The 13,345-nt window shown below is 32.3% G+C and overlaps 1 protein-coding gene across 1 annotated transcript in view; it reads left to right on the top strand.

The window, feature by feature from the left end:
• LOC127933021 (high mobility group-T protein-like) overlaps positions 1–13,108 on the top strand; it is a 42,965-nt gene extending 29,857 nt beyond the window's left edge. Inside the window, exon 5 of the mRNA XM_052529215.1 lies at positions 12,266–13,108. Coding sequence (XP_052385175.1) covers positions 12,266–12,406 — 141 coding nt within the window. The 3' untranslated portion in view covers positions 12,407–13,108. The remainder of the gene's footprint in view (positions 1–12,265) is intronic.
• Positions 13,109–13,345: the final 237 nt, after the last annotated feature.

The raw sequence follows: 13,345 nt of genomic DNA on the forward strand, positions 1-13,345 counted from the left end.
GCATAGTCTAACAATTCAAGTTATTATCACTAGTCATGCATAGCCTAACAATTCAAGTTATTATCACTAGTCATGCATAGTCTAACAATTCAAGTTATTATCACTAGTCATGCATAGCCTAACAATTCAAGTTATTATCACTAGTCATGCATAGTCTAACAATTCAAGTTATCCACTAGTCATGCATAGTCTAACAATTCAAGTTATCCACTAGTCATGCATAGTCTAACAATTCAAGTTATCCACTAGTCATGCATAGCCTAACAATTCAAGTTATTATCACTAGTCATGCATAGTCTAACAATTCAAGTTATTATCACTAGTCATGCATAGTCTAACAATTCAAGTTATTATCACTAGTCATGCATAGTCTAACAATTCAAGTTACAACTAGTCATGCATAGTCTAACAATTCAAGTTATTATCACTAGTCATGCATAGTCTAACAATTCAAGTTATTATCACTAGTCATGCATAGTCTAACAATTCAAGTTATTATCACTAGTCATGCATAGTCTAACAATTCAAGTTATTATCACTAGTCATGCATAGTCTAACAATTCAAGTTATTATCACTAGTCATGCATAGTCTAACAATTCAAGTTATCCACTAGTCATGCATAGTCTAACAATTCAAGTTACAACTAGTCATGCATAGTCTAACAATTCAAGTTACTATCACTAGTCATGCATAGTCTAACAATTCAAGTTACTATCACTAGTCATGCATAGTCTAACAATTCAAGTTACTATCACTAGTCATGCATAGTCTAACAATTCAAGTTACTATCACTAGTCATGCATAGTCTAACAATTCAAGTTACTATCACTAGTCATGCATAGTCTAACAATTCAAGTTATTATCACTAGTCATGCATAGTCTAACAATTCACGTTATTATCACTAGTCATGCATAGTCTAACAATTCAAGTTACTATCACTAGTCATGCATAGTCTAACAATTCAAGTTATTATCACTAGTCATGCATAGTCTAACAATTCAAGTTATTATCACTAGTCATGCATAGTCTAACAATTCAAGTTACTATCACTAGTCATGCATAGTCTAACAATTCAAGTTACTATCACTAGTCATGCATAGCCTAACAATTCAAGTTACTATCACTAGTCATGCATAGCCTAACAATTCAAGTTACTATCACTAGTCATGCATAGTCTAACAATTCAAGTTATTATCACTAGTCATGCATAGTCTAACAATTCAAGTTATTATCACTAGTCATGCATAGTCTAACAATTCAAGTTATTATCACTAGTCATGCATAGTCTAACAATTCAAGTTATCCACTAGTCATGCATAGTCTAACAATTCAAGTTATCCACTAGTCATGCATAGCCTAACAATTCAAGTTATTATCACTAGTCATGCATAGTCTAACAATTCAAGTTATTATCACTAGTCATGCATAGTCTAACAATTCAAGTTGTTATCACTAGTCATGCATAGTCTAACAATTCAAGTTATCCACTAGTCATGCATAGTTAACAATTCAAGTTATCCACTAGTCATGCATAGCCTAACAATTCAAGTTATTATCACTAGTCATGCATAGTCTAACAATTCAAGTTATTATCCACTAGTCATGCATAGTCTAACAATTCAAGTTACTATCCACTAGTCATGCATAGTCTAACAATTCAAGTTACTATCACTAGTCATGCATAGTCTAACAATTCAAGTTACTATCCACTAGTCATGCATAGTCTAACAATTCAAGTTATTATCACTAGTCATGCATAGTCTAACAATTCAAGTTATTATCACTAGTCATGCATAGTCTAACAATTCAAGTTATTATCACTAGTCATGCATAGTCTAACAATTCAAGTTATTATCACTAGTCATGCATAGTCTAACAATTCAAGTTACTATCACTAGTCATGCATAGTCTAACAATTCAAGTTATTATCACTAGTCATGCATAGTCTAACAATTCAAGTTATTATCACTAGTCATGCATAGTCTAACAATTCAAGTTACTATCACTAGTCATGCATAGTCTAACAATTCAAGTTACTATCACTAGTCATGCATAGTCTAACAATTCAAGTTATTATCACTAGTCATGCATAGTCTAACAATTCAAGTTATTATCACTAGTCATGCATAGTCTAACAATTCAAGTTATTATCACTAGTCATGCATAGTCTAACAATTCAAGTTATTATCACTAGTCATGCATAGTCTAACAATTCAAGTTATTATCACTAGTCATGCATAGTCTAACAATTCAAGTTACTATCACTAGTCATGCATAGTCTAACAATTCAAGTTACTATCACTAGTCATGCATAGTCTAACAATTCAAGTTACTATCACTAGTCATGCATAGTCTAACAATTCAAGTTATTATCACTAGTCATGCATAGTCTAACAATTCAAGTTATTATCACTAGTCATGCATAGTCTAACAATTCAAGTTACTATCACTAGTCATGCATAGTCTAACAATTCAAGTTATTATCACTAGTCATGCATAGTCTAACAATTCAAGTTATTATCACTAGTCATGCATAGTCTAACAATTCAAGTTATTATCACTAGTCATGCATAGTCTAACAATTCAAGTTATTATCACTAGTCATGCATAGTCTAACAATTCAAGTTACTATCACTAGTCATGCATAGTCTAACAATTCAAGTTATTACCACTAGTCATGCATAGTCTAACAATTCAAGTTATTACCACTAGTCATGCATAGTCTAACAATTCAAGTTACTATCCACTAGTCATGCATAGTCTAACAATTCAAGTTATTATCCACTAGTCATGCATAGTCTAACAATTCAAGTTACTATCCACTAGTCATGCATAGTCTAACAATTCAAGTTATTATCACTAGTCATGCATAGTCTAACAATTCAAGTTATTATCCACTAGTCATGCATAGTCTAACAATTCAAGTTACTATCCACTAGTCATGCATAGTCTAACAATTCAAGTTATTATCCACTAGTCATGCATAGTCTAACAATTCAAGTTACTATCCACTAGTCATGCATAGTCTAACAATTCAAGTTATTATCACTAGTCATGCATAGTCTAACAAGTCAAGTTATTATCACTAGTCATGCATAGTCTAACAATTCAAGTTATTATCACTAGTCATGCATAGTCTAACAATTCAAGTTATCCACTAGTCATGCATAGTCTAACAATTCAAGTTATTATCACTAGTCATGCATAGTCTAACAATTCAAGTTATTATCACTAGTCATGCATAGTCTAACAATTCAAGTTACTATCACTAGTCATGCATAGTCTAACAATTCAAGTTACTATCACTAGTCATGCATAGTCTAACAATTCAAGTTATTATCACTAGTCATGCATAGTCTAACAATTCAAGTTATTATCACTAGTCATGCATAGTCTAACAATTCAAGTTACTATCACTAGTCATGCATAGTCTAACAATTCAAGTTATTATCACTAGTCATGCATAGTCTAACAATTCAAGTTATTATCACTAGTCATGCATAGTCTAACAATTCAAGTTATTATCACTAGTCATGCATAGTCTAACAATTCAAGTTACTATCACTAGTCATGCATAGTCTAACAATTCAAGTTACTATCACTAGTCATGCATAGTCTAACAATTCAAGTTATTACCACTAGTCATGCATAGTCTAACAATTCAAGTTACTATCCACTAGTCATGCATAGTCTAACAATTCAAGTTACTATCCACTAGTCATGCATAGTCTAACAATTCAAGTTATTATCCACTAGTCATGCATAGTCTAACAATTCAAGTTACTATCCACTAGTCATGCATAGTCTAACAATTCAAGTTATTATCACTAGTCATGCATAGTCTAACAATTCAAGTTATTATCACTAGTCATGCATAGTCTAACAATTCAAGTTATTATCACTAGTCATGCATAGTCTAACAATTCAAGTTATTATCACTAGTCATGCATAGTCTAACAATTCAAGTTATCCACTAGTCATGCATAGTCTAACAATTCAAGTTATTATCACTAGTCATGCATAGTCTAACAATTCAAGTTATCCACTAGTCATGCATAGTCTAACAATTCAAGTTATTATCACTAGTCATGCATAGTCTAACAATTCAAGTTATTATCACTAGTCATGCATAGTCTAACAATTCAAGTTACTATCACTAGTCATGCATAGTCTAACAATTCAAGTTATTATCACTAGTCATGCATAGTCTAACAATTCAAGTTATTATCACTAGTCATGCATAGTCTAACAATTCAAGTTATTATCACTAGTCATGCATAGTCTAACAATTCAAGTTATTATCACTAGTCATGCATAGTCTAACAATTCAAGTTATTATCACTAGTCATGCATAGCCTAACAATTCAAGTTATTATCACTAGTCATGCATAGTCTAACAATTCAAGTTATTATCACTAGTCATGCATAGTCTAACAATTCAAGTTATTATCACTAGTCATGCATAGTCTAACACTAGTCATGCATAGTCTAACAATTTATTATCACTAGTCATGCATAGCCTAACAATTCAAGTTATTATCACTAGTCATGCATAGTCTAACAATTCAAGTTATTATCACTAGTCATGCATAGTCTAACAATTCAAGTTATTATCACTAGTCATGCATAGTCTAACAATTCAAGTTATCCACTAGTCATGCATAGTCTAACAATTCAAGTTATTATCACTAGTCATGCATAGCCTAACAATTCAAGTTATTATCACTAGTCATGCATAGTCTAACAATTCAAGTTATTATCACTAGTCATGCATAGTCTAACAATTCAAGTTATTATCACTAGTCATGCATAGTCTAACAATTCAAGTTATCCACTAGTCATGCATAGTCTAACAATTCAAGTTATTATCACTAGTCATGCATAGCCTAACAATTCAAGTTATTATCACTAGTCATGCATAGTCTAACAATTCAAGTTATTATCACTAGTCATGCATAGTCTAACAATTCAAGTTATTATCACTAGTCATGCATAGCCTAACAATTCAAGTTATTATCACTAGTCATGCATAGCCTAACAATTCAAGTTATTATCACTAGTCATGCATAGCCTAACAATTCAAGTTATTATCACTAGTCATGCATAGCCTAACAATTCAAGTTATTATCACTAGTCATGCATAGCCTAACAATTCAAGTTATTATCACTAGTCATGCATAGTCTAACAATTCAAGTTATTATCACTAGTCATGCATAGTCTAACAATTCAAGTTATTATCACTAGTCATGCATAGTCTAACAATTCAAGTTATTATCACTAGTCATGCATAGCCTAACAATTCAAGTTATTATCACTAGTCATGCATAGTCTAACAATTCAAGTTATTATCACTAGTCATGCATAGTCTAACAATTCAAGTTATTATCACTAGTCATGCATAGTCTAACAATTCAAGTTATTATCACTAGTCATGCATAGTCTAACAATTCAAGTTATTATCACTAGTCATGCATAGTCTAACAATTCAAGTTATTATCACTAGTCATGCATAGCCTAACAATTCAAGTTATTATCACTAGTCATGCATAGTCTAACAATTCAAGTTATCCACTAGTCATGCATAGTCTAACAATTCAAGTTATCCACTAGTCATGCATAGTCTAACAATTCAAGTTATTATCACTAGTCATGCATAGCCTAACAATTCAAGTTATTATCACTAGTCATGCATAGCCTAACAATTCAAGTTATTATCACTAGTCATGCATAGCCTAACAATTCAAGTTATTATCACTAGTCATGCATAGCCTAACAATTCAAGTTATTATCACTAGTCATGCATAGCCTAACAATTCAAGTTATTATCACTAGTCATGCATAGCCTAACAATTCAAGTTATTATCACTAGTCATGCATAGCCTAACAATTCAAGTTATTATCACTAGTCATGCATAGCCTAACAATTCAAGTTATTATCACTAGTCATGCATAGCCTAACAATTCAAGTTATTATCACTAGTCATGCATAGCCTAACAATTCAAGTTATTATCACTAGTCATGCATAGCCTAACAATTCAAGTTATTATCACTAGTCATGCATAGCCTAACAATTCAAGTTATTATCACTAGTCATGCATAGCCTAACAATTCAAGTTATTATCACTAGTCATGCATAGCCTAACAATTCAAGTTATTATCACTAGTCATGCATAGCCTAACAATTCAAGTTATTATCACTAGTCATGCATAGCCTAACAATTCAAGTTATTATCACTAGTCATGCATAGTCTAACAATTCAAGTTATCCACTAGTCATGCATAGTCTAACAATTCAAGTTATCCACTAGTCATGCATAGCCTAACAATTCAAGTTATTATCACTAGTCATGCATAGTCTAACAATTCAAGTTATTATCACTAGTCATGCATAGTCTAACAATTCAAGTTATTATCACTAGTCATGCATAGCCTAACAATTCAAGTTATTATCACTAGTCATGCATAGTCTAACAATTCAAGTTATCCACTAGTCATGCATAGTCTAACAATTCAAGTTATCCACTAGTCATGCATAGTCTAACAATTCAAGCTATCCACTAGTCATGCATAGTCTAACAATTCAAGTTATCCACTAGTCATGCATAGCCTAACAATTCAAGTTATTATCACTAGTCATGCATAGTCTAACAATTCAAGTTATTATCACTAGTCATGCATAGTCTAACAATTCAAGTTGTTATCACTAGTCATGCATAGTCTAACAATTCAAGTTACTATCACTAGTCATGCATAGCCTAACAATTCAAGTTATTATCACTAGTCATGCATAGTCTAACAATTCAAGTTACTATCACTAGTCATGCATAGTCTTACAATTCAAGTTATTATCACTAGTCATGCATAGTCTAACAATTCAAGTTATCCACTAGTCATGCATAGTCTAACAATTCAAGTTATTATCACTAGTCATGCATAGTCTAACAATTCAAGTTATTATCACTAGTCATGCATAGTCTAACAATGCAAGTTATCCACTAGTCATGCATAGTCTAACAATTCAAGTTATTATCACTAGTCATGCATAGTCTAACAATTCAAGTTATTATCACTAGTCATGCATAGTCTAACAATTCAAGTTATTATCCACTAGTCATGCATAGTCTAACAATTCAAGTTATTATCACTAGTCATGCATAGTCTAACAATTCAAGTTATCCACTAGTCATGCATAGTCTAACAATTCAAGTTATTATCACTAGTCATGCATAGTCTAACAATTCAAGTTACTATCACTAGTCATGCATAGTCTAACAATTCAAGTTATTATCACTAGTCATGCATAGTCTAACAATTCAAGTTATTATCACTAGTCATGCATAGTCTAACAATTCAAGTTGTTATCACTAGTCATGCATAGTCTAACAATTCAAGTTATTATCACTAGTCATGCATAGTCTAACAATTCAAGTTACTATCACTAGTCATGCATAGTCTAACAATTCAAGTTATTATCACTAGTCATGCATAGTCTAACAATGCAAGTTACAACTAGTCATGCATAGTCTAACAATTCAAGTTATTATCACTAGTCATGCATAGTCTAACAATTCAAGTTATTATCACTAGTCATGCATAGTCTAACAATTCAAGTTATTATCACTAGTCATGCATAGCCTAACAATTCAAGTTATTATCACTAGTCATGCATAGCCTAACAATTCAAGTTATTATCACTAGTCATGCATAGCCTAACAATTCAAGTTATTATCACTAGTCATGCATAGCCTAACAATTCAAGTTATTATCACTAGTCATGCATAGTCTAACAATTCAAGTTATCCACTAGTCATGCATAGTCTAACAATTCAAGTTATTATCACTAGTCATGCATAGTCTAACAATTCAAGTTATCCACTAGTCATGCATAGTCTAACAATTCAAGTTATTATCACTAGTCATGCATAGTCTAACAATTCAAGTTATCCACTAGTCATGCATAGTCTAACAATTCAAGTTATCCACTAGTCATGCATAGTCTAACAATTCAAGTTATTATCACTAGTCATGCATAGTCTAACAATTCAAGTTATTATCACTAGTCATGCATAGTCTAACAATTCAAGTTATCCACTAGTCATGCATAGTCTAACAATTCAAGTTATTATCACTAGTCATGCATAGTCTAACAATTCAAGTTATTATCACTAGTCATGCATAGTCTAACAATTCAAGTTATCCACTAGTCATGCATAGTCTAACAATTCAAGTTATTATCACTAGTCATGCATAGTCTAACAATTCAAGTTATTATCACTAGTCATGCATAGTCTAACAATTCAAGTTATCCACTAGTCATGCATAGTCTAACAATTCAAGTTATTATCACTAGTCATGCATAGTCTAACAATTCAAGTTATTATCAATAGTCATGCATAGTCTAACAATTCAAGTTACTATCACTAGTCATGCATAGTCTAACAATTCAAGTTATTATCACTAGTCATGCATAGTCTAACAATTCAAGTTATTATCACTAGTCATGCATAGTCTAACAATTCAAGTTATTATCACTAGTCATGCATAGCCTAACAATTCAAGTTATTATCACTAGTCATGCATAGTCTAACAATTCAAGTTATTATCACTAGTCATGCATAGTCTAACAATTCAAGTTATTATCACTAGTCATGCATAGTCTAACAATTCAAGTTATCCACTAGTCATGCATAGTCTAACAATTCAAGTTATTATCACTAGTCATGCATAGTCTAACAATTCAAGTTATTATCACTAGTCATGCATAGTCTAACAATTCAAGTTATTATCACTAGTCATGCATAGCCTAACAATTCAAGTTATTATCACTAGTCATGCATAGCCTAACAATTCAAGTTATTATCACTAGTCATGCATAGCCTAACAATTCAAGTTATTATCACTAGTCATGCATAGTCTAACAATTCAAGTTATCCACTAGTCATGCATAGTCTAACAATTCAAGTTATTATCACTAGTCATGCATAGTCTAACAATTCAAGTTATTATCACTAGTCATGCATAGCCTAACAATTCAAGTTATTATCACTAGTCATGCATAGCCTAACAATTCAAGTTATTATCACTAGTCATGCATAGCCTAACAATTCAAGTTATTATCACTAGTCATGCATAGTCTAACAATTCAAGTTATCCACTAGTCATGCATAGTCTAACAATTCAAGTTATCCACTAGTCATGCATAGTCTAACAATTCAAGCTATCCACTAGTCATGCATAGTCTAACAATTCAAGTTATCCACTAGTCATGCATAGCCTAACAATTCAAGTTATTATCACTAGTCATGCATAGTCTAACAATTCAAGTTATTATCACTAGTCATGCATAGTCTAACAATTCAAGTTGTTATCACTAGTCATGCATAGTCTAACAATTCAAGTTACTATCACTAGTCATGCATAGCCTAACAATTCAAGTTATTATCACTAGTCATGCATAGTCTAACAATTCAAGTTACTATCACTAGTCATGCATAGTCTTACAATTCAAGTTATTATCACTAGTCATGCATAGTCTAACAATTCAAGTTATCCACTAGTCATGCATAGTCTAACAATTCAAGTTATTATCACTAGTCATGCATAGTCTAACAATTCAAGTTATTATCACTAGTCATGCATAGTCTAACAATTCAAGTTATTATCACTAGTCATGCATAGTCTTACAATTCAAGTTATTATCACTAGTCATGCATAGTCTAACAATTCAAGTTATCCACTAGTCATGCATAGTCTAACAATTCAAGTTATCCACTAGTCATGCATAGTCTAACAATTCAAGTTATTATCACTAGTCATGCATAGTCTAACAATTCAAGTTATCCACTAGTCATGCATAGTCTAACAATTCAAGTTATTATCACTAGTCATGCATAGTCTAACAATTCAAGTTATTATCACTAGTCATGCATAGTCTAACAATTCAAGTTATTATCACTAGTCATGCATAGTCTAACAATTCAAGTTATCCACTAGTCATGCATAGTCTAACAATTCAAGTTATTATCACTAGTCATGCATAGTCTAACAATTCAAGTTATTATCACTAGTCATGCATAGTCTAACAATTCAAGTTATTATCACTAGTCATGCATAGTCTAACAATTCAAGTTATCCACTAGTCATGCATAGTCTAACAATTCAAGTTATTATCACTAGTCATGCATAGTCTAACAATTCAAGTTATTATCAATAGTCATGCATAGTCTAACAATTCAAGTTATTATCACTAGTCATGCATAGTCTAACAATTCAAGTTATCCACTAGTCATGCATAGTCTAACAATTCAAGTTATTATCACTAGTCATGCATAGTCTAACAATTCAAGTTATTATCAATAGTCATGCATAGTCTAACAATTCAAGTTACTATCACTAGTCATGCATAGTCTAACAATTCAAGTTATTATCACTAGTCATGCATAGTCTAACAATTCAAGTTATTATCACTAGTCATGCATAGTCTAACAATTCAAGTTATTATCACTAGTCATGCATAGCCTAACAATTCAAGTTACTATCACTAGTCATGCATAGTCTAACAATTCAAGTTATTATCACTAGTCATGCATAGTCTAACAATTCAAGTTATTATCACTAGTCATGCATAGTCTAACAATTCAAGTTATCCACTAGTCATGCATAGCCTAACAATTCAAGTTATTATCACTAGTCATGCATAGTCTAACAATTCAAGTTATCCACTAGTCATGCATAGTCTAACAATTCAAGTTATCCACTAGTCATGCATAGTCTAACAATTCAAGTTATCCACTAGTCATGCATAGTCTAACAATTCAAGTTATCCACTAGTCATGCATAGTCTAACAATTCAAGTTATCCACTAGTCATGCATAGTCTAACAATTCAAGTTATCCACTAGTCATGCATAGTCTAACAATTCAAGCTATCCACTAGTCATGCATAGTCTAACAATTCAAGTTATCCACTAGTCATGCATAGCCTAACAATTCAAGTTATTATCACTAGTCATGCATAGTCTAACAATTCAAGTTATTATCACTAGTCATGCATAGTCTAACAATTCAAGTTGTTATCACTAGTCATGCATAGTCTAACAATTCAAGTTACTATCACTAGTCATGCATAGTCTAACAATTCAAGTTACTATCACTAGTCATGCATAGTCTAACAATTCAAGTTATTATCACTAGTCATGCATAGTCTAACAATTCAAGTTACAACTAGTCATGCATAGTCTAACAATTCAAGTTATTATCACTAGTCATGCATAGTCTAACAATTCAAGTTATTATCACTAGTCATGCATAGTCTAACAATTCAAGTTATTATCACTAGTCATGCATAGTCTAACAATTCAAGTTATTATCACTAGTCATGCATAGTCTAACAATTCAAGTTATTATCACTAGTCATGCATAGTCTAACAATTCAAGTTATTATCACTAGTCATGCATAGTCTAACAATTCAAGTTGTTATCACTAGTCATGCATAGTCTAACAATTCAAGTTACTATCACTAGTCATGCATAGCCTAACAATTCAAGTTACTATCACTAGTCATGCATAGTCTAACAATTCAAGTTATTATCACTAGTCATGCATAGTCTAACAATTCAAGTTATTATCACTAGTCATGCATAGTCTAACAATTCAAGTTATTATCACTAGTCATGCATAGTCTAACAATTCAAGTTATCCACTAGTCATGCATAGTCTAACAATTCAAGTTATTATCACTAGTCATGCATAGTCTAACAATTCAAGTTATCCACTAGTCATGCATAGTCTAACAATTCAAGTTATTATCACTAGTCATGCATAGTCTAACAATTCAAGTTATTATCACTAGTCATGCATAGTCTAACAATTCAAGTTATTATCACTAGTCATGCATAGTCTAACAATTCAAGTTATTATCACTAGTCATGCATAGTCTAACAATTCAAGTTATTATCACTAGTCATGCATAGTCTAACAATTCAAGTTATTATCACTAGTCATTCATAGTCTAACAATTCAAGTTACTATCACTAGTCATGCATAGTCTAACAATTCAAGTTATCCACTAGTCATGCAGAGTCTAACAATTCAAGTTACAACTAGTCATGCATAGTCCATTAGCAGATGCAGTTTACTTCCATGTTGCGAGTCACATTTGGTGACGAAACCTAAAGAGGAACCTCTGAGGGATGGCAAGTCCAAGTGGTTGCTTGTAGCAATGAAGTGAACCACTACTCTCGTCCACTTCCCCGTTCTCAGGACATCACTGCGTATCGCAACAAGGGCAAGGTGCCGGTCAGCATGCCAGTGAAGGTCGCTGCCCCAACCAAGGACGACGATGACGACGACGATGACGACGACGATGATGACGATGACGACGACGATGACGATGACGAGTAGATCCGCGTTGTTGTTATCATTTCTGTTTATAAAGCATTTAACCCTTCACGCATCACTTACTCAGAACAAAAGTTAAAACATTACTTGAAAAAGTTACACACAAAAAAAAAAACACCTCTCCCCCTCCTCTCTCCCTCCAAAAGCGTAAACGCTGTTTTTATTATTATTATCGCCGTGTGTAAGAATTGTTTTGCAGCTGTACAGGTCGTTGTCTCTTTGTGTGTATAGTTTAACAACAGTGTCACCTGTGTCTGTCTGTGTTTCTATCTCCCAGTCTCTCTCTGTTGCGTCCAAAAATCGAATCCTATTCCTTATTATTTCGTGCACTACTTTTGACAAAGGCCTAATAGGGTTCAGGTCAAAAGTAGATCACTATATAGGGAATAGGGTGCAATTTCTGGACGCCCCCATTGGAAACCGATGGGTCTATTTGCCTTAGAAAGCAGTGCACAGCAGCACATTACCTAGTTATAATGTAGGGTCTTAGTAGTTATTCTGTTTCCAATGGGCCCCGTGCGTTTTGTTTCTTGTTTTTTAAATGGCGTATTATCGTAAAGATATTTTAATGGACTATTTGAATACCACTGTCATTGCAAAAAAAAAAAAAAAAGGAAATATTAATAAAGAAATATTTGCATTTTTTTTTTTTTTTTTGAGATTCTGAATTTGCTTCTGACGTCAATAAACTTTATTTTAATTTTTTTTTTTATAGACTGGTTTCTTTCTTGTGTGTTTAGAATCTCTTGGTTACGCAGATAATCTCGTCCAGGGTTTCTCAAACTCTGTCCCGGGCCCAACCCTTCCGTACACCTTTTGTTATTTGCCCTACAACTACACAGCTGATTCAAAATAATAATAATAATTATTATTATTATATTATTATAAAATAATCAAAGGCTTGATCAGTGGTGTAGTTGTAGGGCCAAAAAACTCAACGTC

Source organism: Oncorhynchus keta, chromosome 11 (genome assembly GCF_023373465.1).
Source record: "Oncorhynchus keta strain PuntledgeMale-10-30-2019 chromosome 11, Oket_V2, whole genome shotgun sequence".
Classification (NCBI taxonomy): Eukaryota; Metazoa; Chordata; class Actinopteri; order Salmoniformes; family Salmonidae; genus Oncorhynchus; species Oncorhynchus keta.